Raw genomic sequence first — 18,614 nt, 5'->3', positions numbered from 1 at the left:
GTTTCCTTTTGTTTTTGTTTCATGATATGGCCCATGTGTTCCCAATCTACTTTGATAATTTGTAGATTGTTTTGGTTACTTTTTGTTGCTGTGATAGATTAATGGGCAGTTATATAAAGAAGAGTTTATTTGAGGTTATGGCTTCAGAGCGGACCTTTGTAATGGAAGGGGAGGCATAGTAGCAGGTGGTCGGAGCAGGAAGCTAGGAGACCATATCCTTAATGCAAGCACAAAAGAGAATGAACTGGAAGTTGGGTGAAGGTATAAACTGTTGAAATCCTCACCTAGTGACATACTCCCTCCAGCAAGGCTGCACATCCTAAAGGCTCCTTACCTTCCCCAAGGAGCACCACCATGTTTAAATATGTCTATGGGGGACATTTCTCATTCAAACCACCACAGCTCATGGCTGTGTGCATGCACGATGAGTTATCAGGCTAGGCCTCATTGACTGGCTGATAGTTTTGTTCAGAGGGCACCTGCAGAGGAGCTCCAGAGTCTTGTACTTCCCCACAAGAAGTTGAGCAGGGCAGTTGCAGCAGATCCAGGAATCCTGGTTGGGGCTGGTAGAACTGTTTTATTGTTTCTGGCTATACTTTCCTGTTGTGTGTTCGTGGCCATGTAGGTGACCATAATTTAACCCCCCCTTTTTTTTTACTGTTAAAGTCAGTCAAAATTCTGAGAGTTGTTACTCTTGGGAACTTAAGGAGAGTCCCTTGGCTTTTATAATTTTTCCTCTACCCGTTGAATCATAAGAATGGGTCAGGGTCTTGCTGACTGTGTTTCACTCCCCAACAAATCTCTTTGCAGAGTGTGACTGGTTAGAGTCCAGTCCCTAGGTTCTTCTTGTCCTCTTTGACCAAGAAGACAGGGACTTATCAGAATATTAGGGCTCTTTTAGAGGTTTTTTTTTGCCCCCTAAGTCTTGTCTGACCTTAGGGCGAGAGCCAAAATATTAGTTGTACTTTCAGCCCTCTCATCTTCATTGGTTTAGGCCTCCACACTATGGTTTCCGACAGCCCAGAGGATGTTTCATCCCTCTTACAGAGAAGATGATTGTAATTTTGTCTAACACACAAAATTTAGACAAAAGCAGATTTTTAACGAACATAGCAGAGAATGTAATTATATTGATTAAATGTAATTTTTTCTTTAAGTCAGTTTTTTTTTTCTTTTTTTTGGAGCTGGGGACCGAACCCAGGGCCTTGCGCTTCCTACGTAAGCGCTCTACCACTGAGCTAAATCCCCAGCCCACTTAAGTCAGTTTTTATGTTACCAAGAGTCCATCAATATCCTAAGAGCATCCCTGCATCCTTTTGATTAAAGTAGAACTTTTTTTTTTTTTTTTTTGGAGCTGGGGACTGAACCCAGGGACTTGCGCTTCCTAGGCAAGCGCTCTACCACTGAGCTAAATCCCCAGCCCCTAAAGTAGAACTTTTATATCAGTTTTGATTTTACCTTAGGAATTTTCATAAGCTTTAATCATTATACATATTCCATCTTTAAGTTTCACCTTTTACAAAACTTACATTTCTGTCATGTTTTTCTCTCTCCTGTTTATTGGTTCCTTTTTATGTCCATTGATGTCATAAAGAAAGAATGAAAGGAAAACATTTACCAGATAACGTTCATGGAATAATGGGATGTAAGGTTACCTGTACCCAAAAGTATAGTTTTGTCTGTTGTGAATCCTGGGCCACTGCTGACACTGGGGTCTTATAAAGGCTTGATTCAAAATTCCATGGAAAAAATATACTACGACCTGGCCTCATTATAACAGGGAACCCATTAGACAGTGGCTCTTCAAAACCAAGCATCTCCTCTCCGGTAGCTTTTCCTTATTTCTGGGTAAGAAGCACAAGCAACTGTTTTTATCTGGTCAGTACCTGCTCTAATACACAATGTAGCTCATCTGTCAAGTTGGTTTTGAGAGCCACCTTCTGACATTTTTTAGACTTAAAACTGTCTAGTGGTTTCTGCTATAATGAGGCCAGCTTGTACTATATTTATTATTTGTCATGAGATTTTGAATTGATGTCAGTGATGAAATGTTAAAACAGACTGGGCACAGGAGCAAACCCTCAGAAATGGGATCCAGTTTATACTTCATCAGAAGTTGAGGTTGCCCATCAGGGGAAGAAAGCCTGGTCATAGAAACGTTTTATTTTTCTTCTCACCTGCAGAGTGGATCTAGCTGTAGTGTGGTGTTAGAATTCAGCTGTCTATGGTGTTAGACTTTAAGATGCATTCAGAGGCCAGGTTTCTTTGTCCCCTGGTTTTTCAGAGCAACCTAGGTTAAACTTTTAAGGTTTTGGATGCATCCCATAGGGTGTCTGAAAAAGGTACTTCTGATTCCCATAAATAAGGGGAAGGAAAATGAATCAGTGAGGCAGGCAGCATTCAGGATGAGGTGTCCCTTGACCCCTGCATGGTTCCTTCTACATCCTAAGCAGTTTACCTCATAGAATAACAACCCTCCAAGCCGCCTTGGGGCTTCCATGTTTATGATCCTGCTCTGCTCTTGGTGCCCCAGTGAGGAAGTCCCTGCTGCTTGTTTGCAGTGGCCCAGCTGGAGTCAACCATTACCACCTGGTTGTTTACTGCCTTAATTTGGGGCCCTCCTTCTCATCAACCCCCTACCAACTAGCTTTACATCTTGTTTTGGGAATTCTGGGTCAGGCCAACTGGGACCAAGTGTGAGCTTATGAGGGCTCTGCTCATTGAAACCACAGCAAGATTCTTGATAGGAACTGACAATTGGTGCTTGCTGTCCCCAAGTTTATCAGTGGGATTTTCAAACCTTTCTTTTCTTTTCTTTTTCTTGTTTCTTTTCCTACATATTATCTTTATTGAGAAAATAGGTTTTGTTGTTGTTATTGTTCTTTGTAATTTTCTTCTCTACTTTTGTGTCCCTTATTTTTATTGAGCATGAATTTGAGAATCTTTATTAAATAGTCTTTATAGATACAATATAAGGCAAGAATATATTAGCAGACAGTCAAGACTTTTGTTCCTAAGTCTATGGCATTTATGTATTTGGCTTAATCACATAAAGGAATTCTCTTAAAATGAAAGTTCCCAAGGCTTTCCAGGAAGCATAAATGAGTTGGACTGGGAGTGGGAGAGTGTTGTCTTGCTGAGGTGGAAATGACTCCTGTGTGTGTGCTGCCACATGGTGACAGTTATGGGAACTGTATGTTTGTTTCACAGCTTCAGGCCAAATTTGAGCACCTTAAAAGAATTCACCAGGAAGAGAGGATGAAACTTGAAGAAAAAAGAAGAATGTTGGAGGAAGAATCAGTTGCTTTCGCTAAGAAGAAAGCTACCTGTGAGCTGTTCCCACACCAGTCATTTTTGGCCTCAGGTAGCAGCATTAGGAGAGACAAAGACCGAAAGAAGTAAGAGCCTGCTGCCCTGTCCCTGTCCCTGTCCCTCACCCCTGTCTCCTTGCCCTGTTTGTCTCCTTTACCTGCTTCACACTGTCTGTCTCCTGCTAGCAGCACTGCAGCAGCTTCAGAGCAGAGACTCCTCATTGATCTCCGCTGCCCTCTCAGCAACTATAGTGGCACCCAGCCTGCCTTAGGGCCTCAGTGTCAAGGGAAGCAGAGTAGCGAGGCTTACAGCACACAAGCGTTAGGAGGGTAGGGCGGGTGGAGCTGCTACTCTTACATAGCCCTGCCCTGACTGCTCACTAGCACCCCGAGTTAAACCACAAAATTAAGTGCCTTACTAATGAACTTTAATCTTTAGGCCCACTTAAAAATAATTCCTACTAATCATTGGTTTTATGAGAATTTGTTATTTTAGTAAGGGAATCAGGCATCAGCTGGATCTCCTGTACTTCTAGGTCAGAGCTGGTGAAAGTAATGATGGATGTAAAGAGTGAGGAAGGCAGAGAGGACCAGGAGGGTCGGGGATGATGTAAAGAGTGAGGAAGGCAGAGAGGACCAGGAGGGTCGGGGATGATGTAAAGAGTGAGGAAGGCAGAGAGGACCACAGGAGGGTCCGGGATGAGTAGCAGTTAAATGATAATCTCAAGGTCATAGATTTGGGAAATATATTAAAGTTACCAGCTTTTGAAAATAAGTTTACTTTCTTTTTTGATAAGTTCATTCAGTACTTTGTGTCCCTCATTTTATTCCTATTTTAAAATATTCTTTGTCCATTTATTGTTTTTACTGTCAAGAAACCTGTCATGACTTGTTCTGTTGGGAGGCCTCTGTCATAGGAGGGCTGAGCTCTGTGTTCCTCACAGAACAAGCTCCCGCTTCAGCAAACTCAGTGCCTCTATGTGTGCCTCAGTGTGATTATTTGTTGAAAGAGAATGATGTATATATAATAGATGTATTTTGATTGAAGTTTTGGATTTCAAGATACAAATTAGGAATAGAATTTATTACTAGTTTTACCATGTTTTGAATTAAAAAAATGAGCTTTTTACTTTGTTTCTTCATTGTAGTCTAGGGTAACAAAGTAAGACTATTTTGTTCTCCATCTACTCTCCCCATTAAAGTTGTCATCCCACTCTCCTTGAGAGCCCTCCTGTTGCTTACAAAGTCAGACGGACTGTAGATTCTTCTTTTTCTCTCCCTTGTATGCTAACACTTGGGGTTGGGCCTCCAGCTTTCCGTGGGGCAGGCGGCATTCTTATTGCTGAGCTGATATGGCATCACATACTCTAGGTGGCTGGGTTCACACATTTATTATGGTAAAGAATCTAACCCAGGGCTTCATGCGCACTTATAGCTGAGCAACATTCCATCCCGGCCCAAGCACAAAGATCTTTCACTGCTCAGGACTAATCCTCAAGACAGTGTGGCTTGATAATTGGCTTTTCTTCTTCAAAACCCCATAGCTAAATATCCTGTATGTGCTGTCTATTTGCTCTTTGTATAAAGCTTTGTGAAAGGAACGCTTTTGATAATTTTTGCTTCCTAATTTTTTTATTGTTCCATTCAAAAGATTTCTTTCTTTCCAGCTCCAATTTTATGTAACACAAGAGTTCCAGAGCACAGATGGTCATCACAGTCAAAAGCTATTTGTATGCATTGAGTTTTTGCTCTTTTTGCTTTATCAGTAACTCAATTATTATAGCAAAGGGCTAAAGTTATTCACATTTGTAGAAAGTATTTTTCTGTATAAGGCTGATCCGCTAGCCAGAGTGCCTATTTCCCCCATATATACCATGGTTAGGAACCTGTAAGTTCCTGTTCTGCTGTAGATCTTGGTCTACTTTCCTGCTGCCGGAGGCTGTTTTACTGAGTGCTACTCTAAGTAGCAAAGGTTTATTGCCATTGAAACACTACGAAACTCCTTCATATTATGAATCTCTGACTGCCATTTTATTTAGCATGAACCTATTATTTTGCCGTATACTAAACATAAAACACTGGAGGCATGTACTTTAGAATGTATTACAGAGTTAAAGCTAACTTTAAACTGTGTAACCCTTTTATGCTTCAATGTGCCTTGTTTTGCTGTGCTATAGAAAAATATGCTTAGAAATTAAAACATACATTTGAAGCTTGGTTATGATATTATTTTCATAAGATATCATAAATATTTTTTAAAAATTTGCCTTTCAAGAACTAAGAAAATTGAAAAAAATTAAAGTTGAAATTTTTTTTAGAGCATCTGAATCTTGACTATATTAAAAACTTGATACTTTGTATTTCAGGAGATATTTGCATTCAGTGCCTTAATCGTCCTAGAGCATTTTAATGTTTTATCTTTTCTAATGGTTATAAGTATATATGTTTTCATACTTTTGTATTTGAATATTCTGATTCTGAATAAAATTGATACTCTTGACCAATCTATGTATTTCCTAAAATGTGTTTAACTTGCTTCAGGTTTTGATTTTCATTGTCACATAATTTATCCTTTGATGCAGTAGAATGTGGTATTTCATGACTTTTCTACAACATGTGATGATCAAATCAGGGTAATTGGCATAGTCATCTCTACTATTAAAGGAGATTTTTTATCAGCCATGGTTACTCTACTGTGTTGTAGAATATTAGAAGATTTTCATCCCTGCACCTATACAGTTTCCCCACCTCCCCTATTGTCCTTCCCAGTCCCTATTAATTACTGACTTTTTCTGACTCTTCTGAGACCCAAGGTTTTTTGTCTTTCTGTGTTTGACCTATAATGGCCTCTTGTCCCTGCCTGGTCATGCAGATGATAAGATTTCTGTCTTAGGACTGAATAGCACTCCATTGTGTGTGTATCTGCACTGTTTTGTCCTTTCTGTTCATCCTAATGGGCTCCTAGGCTAATTCCATAGCTAGAGTGCTGTAAATAATTGTACATTAAACAAGGGACTACAAATGTCTCTTTAATGTACTGACTCCATTTCTACTGGCTATATTCCTAGTAGTAGAACTACCCAATTATTCTATAGTTCTATCTCTATTAATTTTTAGGAAATTGTTTCCATAATGATAATACTCATTTATATTTTCAGCAGTAGCATATGAAAGTTACTTTCTGTACAACCTCACTGTCTTAGTCAGGGTTTCTATTCCTACACAAACATCATGACCAAGAAGCAAGTTTGGGGGAAAGGGTTTATTCAGCTTACACTTCCACATTGCTGTTCATCACCAAAGGAAGTCAGGACTGGAACTCACACAAGGCAGGAAACAGGAGCTGATGCAGAGGCCATGGAAGGATGTTACTTACTGGCTTGTTCCTCTGATTTGCTCAGCTTGCTCTCTTGTAGAACCCAGGACCACCAGCCCAGGGATGGTACCACCCACAATGGGCTGAGTCCTCCTCCCTTGATCACTAATTGAGAAAGTGCCTTACAGCTGGGTCTCATGGGGGCATTTCCTCATGGGAGGATCCTTTCTCTGTGATAATGCCAGCTCGTGTCAAGTTGGCACACAAAACCAGCCAGTACACCCACTAACATTACTCTTTATTAATTATTATTGTAAACTACCAGTGTCCTTACTATTTTTTTTAATGATCCCTGTTCTAACTAGAGTGAGAGCTTGTGGGTGTGAGACAATTTTTATATGCTTACTGGTCATTTATATTGCTTTAGAGGTCTGTCTACTTGTTTTGTTTGCCCATCTCATCATTGGGTTTTTATTTATTTTGGCCTCTGGTAAACAGTTTGTTTTTGAATGAACAGGACGCTGTCTCCATTGAATAGTTCTCTCACATCTGCTTCCTATGCTCTTTGTTTGGCACGGTCCCATTTGTTCTTTTTTACTTTAGTTGCATGTGCTTTCGGTGTCTTATCTAAACAGTCTTCGCCCTGACTGATGCCCTGAATTGATTCCCATATAATTTCTTCAAGTAGTTTCTTAGTTTCAGGTTAGGTCTTTTTCCATTTTTTGAGCCCCCCCCCCTTTATTGTTACAGAAAGCAAGTGGGCAAGAAAGCAAGAAAGCGAGCACTACGCAGAGCCGCAGAGCCGTCAGGTTTCCTCCACAGGTGGACAGAGTGTCTAGCACCCTGATTAGTCAGGCCAGCCCTCAGTTGTTAGTTTCACAGGCTCAGCAGCAGTGTTGTCCTAGTGCACTTGATGTGCCTGCATGCCTGGGGGCCAGGGCAGGGTTCCTGTAGCATTTCTTGCTGAAGGGAAACTGATAAAGTTAAAGCAGCCACTTTGTAAGTGTCTGTTTTCTCGAGATAAGGACAAGGGGGTTTAGCTGAGCAAGTGAGAGTACAAAGGCAGAACTCACAAGTGAAGTTTTAATCCATTATAATCCTCTGTGTCAGTGTATATAGTGAGCATGGGGCCTAGTTTTCTCTTCATGTGGATTTCCAACTTTCCCAGTTACTTGGGGAGAAAATTACTTATCTGCGTGGGGGGTGGGTGGCATGCACCACAGTGGATGTGGAGGTGAGAGACAGCTCGAGGGCCGGTTCTCCTTCCAGTGTGTTGGTCAGGCTAGGTGACAAGCACCTTACCCCTGTGCCTTCTGGCTGCCCCGAGAAACAATTGTTTTTTGAAGAGACAGTCCCTTTTCCAATGGATATTCTTGCTGCTTAAAAAAAAAACAAAAACAAAACAAACAAACAAAAAAAACCAGTTATCTGTAATGACCTGAATAATTTCTGGTTTCTTTTTTTCTGTTCCACTGATGTCTTTTTTGTTTGTTTGTTTTTGCCCTTGTGTTTTTCTGAAGTTTTGGAGATGAATATTTATGATGAGTTTGCTTCACTGTTTCCACTCAAGATGGCTTTGACTATTTAGGGTCTTTGCTGTGCTGTATTAGTCTTTTGTTGTTGTTCTTCCTTCAGGTTTCCTTGTGTTATCCAGTATTTGGGAGATACACATTGAATTGTAGATTATATTGGAAGATTTTTAGCATCCCTCACACGGACAGGAGAATAGGAAGGTAAAAAATGAGTAAAGTTGGGAGAGATCCAAATAAAGCATACATTGACTTTTTTCTTCTTCTTTTGACTTTCCCCGGGGAGATGTGAAAACCTTTCAATGCTTACAGCACTGTTATTGGCTAAAAGGCAAGAAGCATCTCTAAGGCCCACCCCAGGATAAGGCAGGAAATAAAAGCTGTGTCTGTCACAAGATAAAATCAGGTACATGCTCAGCTCTGAGGCAAGCCTCAATGTCTTTGGCCCAGATTATCTTCTCTGGCTATATTTTAATAAAAAGTCAGTACACTCCTAAATAACTCAGAACTTGGAGATGACAATGGTTTTAGAAACTACTTTTGAACTGAATGATAATGTAAATTTATAACTTAAGGGGAGGCTAAAACCATTTTTAGAGTGAGATTTATAGTCCTGTCTTACTAGGGGAAAGGCTAAAAAACTAGTTCATTTCCAGAAGAAAAAAAAAGAAACTGAAGGAAAAATAATAAAAGATCAAGAATTGAGATAGAAGAAGTAAAGTTCTTGTTTAAAAAGATTTAGGAGTCATGGGAAGAATGAACAATGAAGGAAAAAAAAGCTCTGGATGTTCAACTAAATGCACACAGGCAAGAGTGTGCTACAGCTCGGTGGCAGACGCTTGCCTAAGAAAAGCAGAGAGCGTAACTTAGGGAAAGCTCGGCAACCTGGGACTCAGGTGGCTTGTGCTCCCTCCACACAGCACTTAGCAGCCTGAGACCCCATCTTATAGCAAGCTGCACACACCCTGCTCTAAGTATTAGAAAGCAGCTTGTACCTGGACAGATCGATCACACAGGCCAACACAGTCCCACAAGAAGAGGTTCATTGGGGGGAAGTGAGAAAGAGGAGGAGGAAAAGGGTGGGTGAGAGGTTGGGCGTCTCTGCCTTTATTCAGGCCATGCCTTAAACACGCACATCATCACACACAGGAGAGACACAGGAGAGGCACACACTGGGAGTGTGTGGCAGTTGCCACGGCAACAGACTCAGGAGAGTCCTTGTTGTCTGGGGGTGATGTCATTGCTGGTTTTGGAGGCAACCATAAAGCCGTTTCTAATGCCAATATAACTTCCCTTTTCTTATCATAAAGAGGGGAAAATAAAGGGGGGAGGGGCATCAGATCTCTTAAACTGATTCCTGCTGTCTAGGGGCATTGCCAATTTTGGGGTTTAGTTGATTTCCACCACCGGGCTCCACGTGATAGTCGTTCGCATCAGACTCTGTGGACAGTGGCTGGTAATCCTGTAACAGGAACTGACTATAGTTTGGTTAGAGATGTTTTGGATTTGTCTTTGAAGGGAGGTAGAAACAAGATTAATGAGGCAGGGAGCAAATAGTAATGCCAGAAAGGGGTTGTCAGGTAGTGGACAGGTGACAGCCTTCGGCCTTGGTAGACGGTGGTCAACAAAGTTCCATAGGAGAGAGCAGAAGTGGCAAAGTAATGGGGTGAGTAGGTGATCAGGGAGGGGAGAGCATTTAGGTAAAAGACCAGGAGTTAGAACCGGATGTCCACACATGAGTTTGAAAGATAAAATAAAGAGTGCTTGTAGCCTGAGAAGAGCCAGGGGTAGGAGTTTTACCCAATCGAGGTGAAGTTCCTGTGACAGTTTGACAGGAGTGGTTTTAAAGAATGGTTAGTTCTTTTAACCTTTCCTGATGATTGAGGGTAGTATGGAATATGAAAATGCCAGGGGATGTCTAGGGCCTTAGGCGGAATTTGAGAGATTTGGGAGGTAAATTCAGGACCATCGTCTGACTGAAGGAGGCTGGGACACCAAATTGGGGGATGATCTCTCGGAGGAGGAGATCAGAGACTGTGTGAGCCCTTTTGTTAATTGTGGGAAATGCCTCCACCCACCCAGAGAAGGTGTCCACCAAGACCAGGAGGTATTTGTCACGTTTGACAGTGGGCATGTGGGTAAGGTCAAGTTGCCAGTCAGTTCCAGGGAGGGAACCTCTAACCTGATGGGTAGGAAAAGGGGTGATACGATACCTGGAGTTGGAGTCTGGTATCTGACAGATTTTGCAAGAGGCAGTGATAGATTTTAAGAAACTTAAGTCCTCAGAAGTAGGCTTGTAGTGGGTTTTAACAAAATACAGCAATGCTTGGCCTTAGGACGAAAGAGTTGGTGAAGACAGGACAGGGCTTGACAAGTGTAATGGAGTGAGAGTGGGGATGTCATGGGTTGTAGTGTAAGAATGTCCTGGATGAGCCCAGGCCCCTAAGGCCCGCAGCTCTGGCTGCCTTGTCGGCTCTGTTGTTTCCCTTGGAGACAATAGAGTCATCCATCTGGTGGGACCTGCAGTGGACAATTCCAGTAGCTATGGGGAGATGGGAGGCTTTTAGCATGGCCATAATTTGGTTCGCATTAGTTACTGATCCTCCTTTTGTCTAAGTAACCCTTCTCCTTCCAGATAACAGCATGGGATAGTAGAATATGGAAAACCTATTTGGAGTCTGTATGGATATTTGGGGATTGTCCCTGTGCTAGTTGAAAGGCACTGGTAAGGGCTATTAGCTCAGCCTGTTGGTTGGTGGTATGGGCAGGGAGGGCCTGTGCCTCCACCACCTCTGTGTCTGACATAGCCAGATCTTCTGGCCCCTTCATGTAGAAAGGAGCTGCCACCTTATACCAGGGATAGATGGCCTGAGGCAATGTGCCTGCCCTCCTGTATGTTCGAAGGATGAGGTAATAGTTCCTCTAAGGTTTCAGTGCAGGAGTGAGATAGGGACTGGTTAGTATTTAGTCCAGGAAGAAGATTGAAAATATTAAGAGGTGGGCATGATTGGAAGGTGAGTGTGGAGTCTTCTGTTAGTGTTACCTGAAGAGAAAGAACCCTGGAGGAAGGTACAGTCTGTAAGCCCTTGTAAGTTAGGAGCTGTGACAGGTTATGAGAAGAGAAGATGGTTATAGGTAACCCAAAGGTTAGGTTTTCTTGACTCTCGAATAAGGAGTTCAGTGGTTGCTAAGGTACAAATATAAGATGCCCATCCCTGGATGGTTAGATCTAGTTTTTTTGTGTGTGTTTTTTGGTTTTTTTGTTTTTTGTTTTTTCGTTTGTTTGGTTTTTTTGACAAGTATGCTACAAGTGCAAAAGAGGGCCCCAGTTGGTAACCTAGAACTCCAAGGGCAAATCCCTCTATCAGTTTCATAGAGGGAAAAAGGATGAGTTTAGGTCAGGGAAGTGTAAGGCCTTAAAGAGAGCCTGTTGAGCCTTTGAAAGGCTTGAGAAGAAGTTTGTGGGTAGGGCCTAACACTGATTCATATCAGAGGTGGGAAAGGAGGGAAAAGGAAAGAACCCAGAAACATAAAACTGGCTCTTCCTAGGAATGATAAAATCTCTTCCTTTGTAGAAGGAACAGTTAAGAGAACGGATCAGATTCTTTTTATCTAATGTAATAGCCTTGTGGGTAATTGTTATTCAAGTAGGTGACCTGAGGAGTGGACAGTTGGACTTTAGAAGGTGAGACCCTGTATCCTTGACTGGAAAGGAGATTCAGAAGAGCAGAGGTGTCAGCTTGGCTAATTTTTAGAGAGGGGCTACAGAGAAGAATGTCATCTACATAGTGGACAACCTTAGATTGACGGAGAGACAGAGAAAATAAGTTAGAAGCCTGGGCCTGGCCAAAAAGGTGTGGACTGTCCTGGAATCCCTGAGGTAAAACAGTCCAGGTGAGTTGAGTAGAAAAGTGAGTGTCAGGGTCTATCCAGGTAAATGCAAATATGTTCTGTGACTGGGCATCTAGAGGAATAGAGAAAAATGCATCCTTGAAATCAAGGGCTGAGAAATGAGTACTCCCCGAGGGGGTAGTGGGAAGAAGTGTGTAAGGGTTAGTCACAACAGGATGGAGAGGAGCCACTGCAGAATTAATGCCCTGAGGTCTCAACCAGGTGATAGTTCCATTAGGCTTCTTGACTGCTAGTATAGGGGTGTTAAAAGGGGAAGAGGTAGGACAAAGGAGTTTTTTCTTATGAGGTCAGAGATGATAGGCTTAAGTCCCCTGAGGCTTTGGAGAGGTGGGGGAGGGTTTGAGCTTGGGGGATGTACCTGTTAGAGTCCAGTAATTGAATGACAATAGGAGAATGATGTTTAGCAACAGAGGGGTTCTGGCTGTCCCAGACTGGGGACCTACCTGAGAATCTGGTAAAGGCATGTTAGGGTTAGTAGGTTGACTGGCTAGAAGCAGCAGCAGAGGGGCTGCTGGCGAGCTTGGGTTTAGGTGAATAGGTAGAGCAGAGGGAATAGAGACTCCCAACTTAGCTAGAAGACCCCTTCCCAATAAGGGGACAGGACATGTTGGTACTTATCAAAAAGGAATGGGTGAGAGAAACACCCCTAAAAATGCAACTAAGTGGTGTGGTCTGGTGAGGAAGGTAAAGTTGTTCTCCTACCCTGACAATAGGGGAACGAGAGGGAGAGGTGGGTTCCCAAAACTCTGTCAGGACTGAGTAAGTGGCCCCAGTGTCAAAGAGGAAGGAGATGGGCTGCCCACATACCATGATGATTACTGGGACTCCCTGCTGGTGATGGAAGTGGTCAGGTCAAGGGAGCTTAGGCCCCTTCAGTTGTCCATGGCCAAGGCTAGGAGTTCAGCTGGAGGGTGACCTGAGAATGATGTCCCTGTGTCCTGTGTGGCGTGAGGGCACTCGACAGCTCAATGTCCCTCCTGATGGCACCTAAAACATAGCTCCTTGGCTTGCAGAAGTTAGGGCAAGCCATTGCCTAATGACCTTGTTGACCACATTTGTAGCAGGAGGCTGTTGGTCTCTGAGCCTTAGAAGACCAGGAGTCTGTGGCAGTGGCTGGGGCTGGTCGGACGGCCTTTGCCAGCATATGGTATTTCAGTCTGTGAGCCTTCTCATCTCTCTGATGGTACACTTTGAAGGCCAGTGCCTATGGAGTTAGGGGTCCCCCTACAAATGTCTAAGTTTGGCTTTTATGTCGGTGTAGCTCTGGGGAAAAAAAAAGTAGGTCATCAGGAGTTGCTTACTGTCTGGGTTTTCAGGGTCTAGATTAGAATATTGTAATAGGGCCTTTGTAAGGCGCTCTAAAAATTGAGATTCCCCCCCACCTTGGAGTTTTTCAAAATTTACTGGTTTTTTTTTTTTTTTTTTTTTGAGCTGGGGACCAAACCCAGGGCCTTGTGCTTGCTAGGCAAGCGCTCTACCACTACCACTGAGCTAAATCCCCAACCCCAAAATTTACTGGTTTTAAGGCCGCTCTATGGAGACCAGCCAGGAAACAGGTTATGAATCTATCTTTGGCTAAAATACCACCTGGGAAATTATAATTCCATTGAGGATCTTGGTCAGGGTCTGCCTCAGATCTGATTGGATATGTTGCATCTGTTCGATGAGTCTTGTCTACATGTATTCTCACCTGCTCCCAAACTTGCCTGCATTCGTCAGGAAGTAAATTATTAGTGAGGATCATAGGTACATCATGGAAAGTCAAGCTATAAGAAACTCTTTAATAAAGGCAGAGGAGTTAGAGGTATAGGATCCCAGTCTTGTTTTCTATCTGAGAAAGCTCACTCAGTGAGAAAGGACCAATGCTGGGTCAGGTGTTCCAGGGGAGAGGGACTTGTGGGGTTTTGGCTGTGGACTTAGAGCGAGTGATGGGAGGGCTGAAAGTAGGTGCCCATAAAGGATGATTGGAGCCGCCTGCAGCTGGCCCAGGAGGACGGGAAGGAGGGGTCTGGAGAGGCTGAGCAAGGAGGCTTTGGGGAGGTCTGGTGAGAAGAAGAAGCTGAGGAGGTGGTTGGGGTTTTAGAAAGTGTAGAGACAAGTCTGTGGTGGAAATGAGGCTGTTCGTTAGCTGGATTGAGGGTTGTAGTGTCATCTGGTAGATGTTTCATAGCTAGGAGACATTGAGTTGGGGGACAAGAAGAACAGAGAAAGGAGTTGGAGTGAAGGTAGGTAAAAGCTTGGGCATAAGGGGCCTCTGTCCATTTACCAGACTGCTGGCAGTGTGTATGAAGATCCCTTAAAATGGTTGGATCTAATATGCCATTAAGTGCCCACTTGGAACCGTTGTCTAATGGGTACTGAATCCAGACCTTATTGCAAAGGTGCACAAGCTTTGATGCCTTCCCTCAAGTCGGGGGTTAGCTTTAGAAATTTGAGATTTTCCAGGAGACATCCCAGAGGGGAACCTGGAGGCATGGTCAAAGATGACAATGAGCCCACTGGGTGACGAGGATGTTATTGAACATGTTACCAGCATGCCAAGAAAAAGTTCAACTACCAATTACAAATGTGCAGCCCCACTTGATGTCCAGGTCATCACATGGACCCTAGGGGCTGCAATGAGTCCCGGGCTCACCAAGGAAAGCGACCTATCTAAGCTTAGGAATCTGCTTTATGGCTACAAGAGCTCTGCGGTACGGGGATTATGAAAACTGCTTTCAAGGGGGTCACCTAAGATTTGAAGTCCTATTTTGTGCACTGGCTGGGAGGATGGTCATAAGCCTACCCCAAGCCCATAGAGGTTGACTGGACCTTGGTGGGGAAAGGAGCCCTTGTGGTCTTACTAATCTGCTGATGCTTGTGCAAGAAAGTCTGGTGATTTGGTAGCAGGAAGAGTGGGACTATGCGTCTGATGGACCTGTCCAAATAAGTTTCACCCATGTGCTTAACCCATGTAGCAGCAGCTAGCCCACGTGGTGGAAGCCCGTGTACCCTGCAGCAGCATTGGCTCATGGCAGCTGCAGTGGTCAGTCCTGGTCACTGCTGGCAGTAACTGTGGACTACAGGCACACCTGGGTGGCTGCTGGCAATCCCTGAGTCTCGGCACCAAATGTGTTAGAAAGTGGCTCATATTCGGACAGATCACACCAGGCCAACATGGTCCCCTGAAAAGAGGTTTATAAGGGGGAAACAAGGAAGAGAAGGAAGAAAAGGGGGTTGGGAGGTCTCTGTCTTTTATTTGGGCTGAGCTATAACCACGAGCAGTACTGTGCACAGTTGAGGTACACACGAGTAGCCATGTGTGGTGGTTGCCTTGGCAACAGACACAAGTGGGTCCTTGTTGCCTAAGGGTGCTGTCATCGCTTGGTTCCCAGGCTGACCTTAAAGCCATTTCTAATGCTAACACTAAGCCCTGTGGTGAGCTGCTCCTCCCTAGCAGCCCCAAAATTCTCCTTTAGTGACCAAACATGTCCAGAAACTAGAAAATGAGCCAGTCCAACATGAACTGCATTGTACATGTCTTAGTTAGGATTTCTATTTTGGTAATAAAACACAATAACCCAAAGAAAATTGGAGAGCAGAGTTTATTTCCACTTACAGTTTATAATTCCATCATTGAAGGAAGTCAGGGTAGGACTGGAGTAGAAGCCATGCTTACAGGCTTATTAAGCCTGCTTTTTTTTTTCTTAATTTAATTTAAATTGTTTTTACATCCTGTTCACTGCCCCTTCCCAGTCACCCCTTCCACAGTCCTTCCCCTTCACTCCTCCCCTTCTCCTCTGGAAGAGTGGAGGCGCCATTGGGTATCCCTTTTACCCTGGCACCCCAAGTCTCTATGAGGTCAGCCGGCTAGTAGAACATGATCCACATACAGTCTCAGGACCCACCTGAAAACCAAGCTGCACATCAGCTACATATGTGCAGGGGGCCTTGCTTTAGTCCCTGTGTGTTCTTTTGTTGGTGGGTCAGACTTTGAGATCTGCAAGGGTCCAGGTTACTTGATTCTGTTGGTTTTCCTTTGGAATTCTTATACCCTTTGGGGCCCACAATCCTTTCTCCTGTTCTTCAGTATGAGTCCCCAAGCTCCATTTACTGTTTGGCTATGGGTGTCTGAGTCAGCTGCTAGGTGGAACCTCTCAGAGGACAATATGCTCCTGTCTGAAAGCATAACAGAGTATGCTCTGTTAGTGTTAGGGGTTGGTGCTTGCCCATGGGATGGGTCTCAAGTTGGGCCAGTTATTGGTTGGCCATTTGCTCAGTCTCTGCTCCCTCTCCTGTGCCTGCATTTCTTGTAGACCAGATAAATTTTGGGTTGAAAGTTTTGTGGGTGGGTTGGTGTCTCTATTGCTCCACTGGGGTTCCTGTTTGGATACAGGAGGTGGCCTCTTCAGATTCCATAACCCCAATGTAGTGACTTATAACTAAGGTCACCCCCATTGATTCTTGGGTGCCTCACTTGTCCCAGGTCTCTGTCTATAGATGTTCCCCACCTCCTCACCCCCATCAGTCGCAAGTTTCCATTCATTTTCCTGGCCATCTAGCCATCTGTTCATCCTTCCCCACACCTGATCCTGAATCCCCCATTCCCCTCCCCATTTCCTCCCTCCCACCTCCCTCCCTACATCTGCCTCTTATGACTATCTTATTCCCCTTTTTAAGTGAGATTCAAGCTTCCTTGTTTGGGCCTTCCTTCTTGTTTAGCTTCTTCAGGTCTGTTGAGAGTAACATACCTATATTTTATGACTGATGTCCACTTATAAGTGAGAATATACCATGCATGTACTTTGGGGACTCGGTTACCTCATTTCTGGTGATATTTTCAAGTTCCATCCATTTGTCTGTTCATGTTGTCTTCGTTTTTAATATTCCATTGTGTAAATGTACCACATTTTCTTTATCCATTCTTCAGTTGAGATCATCTCAACATCTAGGCTGTTTCCAGTTTCTGGTTATTATGAATAAAGCTGCTGGGAACTTAGGTGAAGAAGTGTCTGTCCGAGATCTTGGAACTCAAGAAGTTAGACACCAATAACCCAATTAAAAATGGGGTACAGGATCCTTCCAGTTTCTGTCTGTGCTCTGAGCTGATCCTGTGCCAGAGCTCTTGGTACCCAAATCCCACCAGGAGCGAGCTGGTCTCCCAGGAGTGCTGACACACAGACTTACAGGAGGGTCAAGCCACTGTGAGAGACAGCAAGACAAGCCAACACCAGAGATAAGCAGATGTCAAGAGGTAAATGCAAGAACCTAAGCAACAGAAACCAAGGCCACTTGGCATCATCAGAGCCCAGTTCTCCCACCACAGCAAGTCCTGGATACACCAACACACCAGAAAAGCAAGATTCTGATTTAAAATCACATCTCATGATGATGTTAGAGGACTTTAAGAAGGACATAAATAACTCCTTTAAAGAAATACAGGACAATACAGGTAAACAGGTAGAAAGGCTTAAAGAGGAAACACAAAAATCTCTTAAAGAGTTACAGGAAAACACAACCAAACAGGTGAAGGAATTGAATAAAACCATCCAGAATCTAAATCTGGAAATAGAAACAATAAAGAAATCACAAAGGGAGACAACCCTGGAGATAGAAAACCTAGGAAAGAGATCAGGAATCATAGATGCAAGCATCACCAACAGAATACAAGAGATAGAAGAGAGAGTCTCAGGGACAGAAGATACCATAGAAAACATTGACACAACAAAGAAAATGCAAAGTGCAAAAAGCTCCTAACCCAAAATATCCAGGAAATCCAGGACACAATGAGAAGATCAAACCTAAGGATAATAGGTATAGAAGAGAGTGGAGATTCCCAACTTAAAGGGCCAGTGAATACCTTCAACAAAATTATAGAAGAAAACTTCCCTAACATAAAGAGATGCCCATAAGCATAAAAGAGACAGAACTCCAAATAGAATGGACCAGACAGGAAATTCCTCCTGTCACAAAATAGTCAAAACACCAAATGGACTAAACACAGAAAGAATATTAAAAGCAGTAAGAGAAAAAGGTCACGTAACATATAAGGGCAGACCTATCAGAATCACACCAGACTTCTCAACAGAGACTATGAAAGCTAGAAGATTGTGGGCAGATGTCATACAAACCCTAAGAGAACACAAATGCCAGCCCTGGCTACTATATCCAGCAAAACTCTCAATTACCACAATTATCATAGATGGAAAACCCAAGATATTCTATGACAAAACCAAATTTACACAATATCTTTCCACAAGTCCAGCCCTACAAAGAATAATAGATGGAAAATCCCAACACAAGGAGGGAAATTGCACCATAGAAAAAGCAAGAAAGTCATCTTCTTTCAACGAACCCAAAAGAAGATAGCCACACAAACATAATTCCACCTCGAACCACAAAAATAATAGGAAACAACAATCATTGGTCTCTAATATCTCAGCATCAATAGACTCAATTCCCCAATTAAAAGACATAGAGTAACAGACTGGATAAATAAACAGGACCCAGCATTTTGCTGTATACAGGAAACACGCATCAGTGACAAAGACAGACAGTACCTCAGAG

General features: G+C 43.3%; 1 protein-coding gene across 12 annotated transcripts in view; it reads left to right on the top strand.

Moving 5' to 3' along the window:
* Positions 1 to 18,614, top strand: part of Septin10 (septin 10) — a 92,973-nt gene that overhangs the window by 54,869 nt on the left and 19,490 nt on the right. For 6 of the 12 annotated variants that reach the window (XM_087597582.1, XM_087597580.1, XM_087597584.1 and 3 more), the window contains 2 exons: positions 3,211 to 3,398; positions 4,979 to 5,815. In XM_087597582.1, the coding sequence (XP_087453708.1) occupies positions 3,211 to 3,398; positions 4,979 to 4,994 (204 nt within the window). In that variant the 3' untranslated portion in view covers positions 4,995 to 5,815. Of the gene's footprint in view, positions 1 to 3,210; positions 3,399 to 4,978; positions 5,816 to 18,614 lie in introns of those variants that run through there. The other 6 variants (XM_087597576.1, XM_087597575.1, XM_087597574.1 and 3 more) reach the window with 1 other exon arrangement.

Source organism: Rattus norvegicus, chromosome 20 (genome assembly GCF_021556685.1).
Source record: "Rattus norvegicus strain SHRSP/BbbUtx chromosome 20, alternate assembly SHRSP_T2T, whole genome shotgun sequence".
Lineage (NCBI taxonomy): Eukaryota > Metazoa > Chordata > Mammalia > Rodentia > Muridae > Rattus > Rattus norvegicus.
The sequence above is the reverse complement of the archived record's forward strand: the minus strand, read 5'-3'. Positions and strand labels throughout refer to the sequence as shown.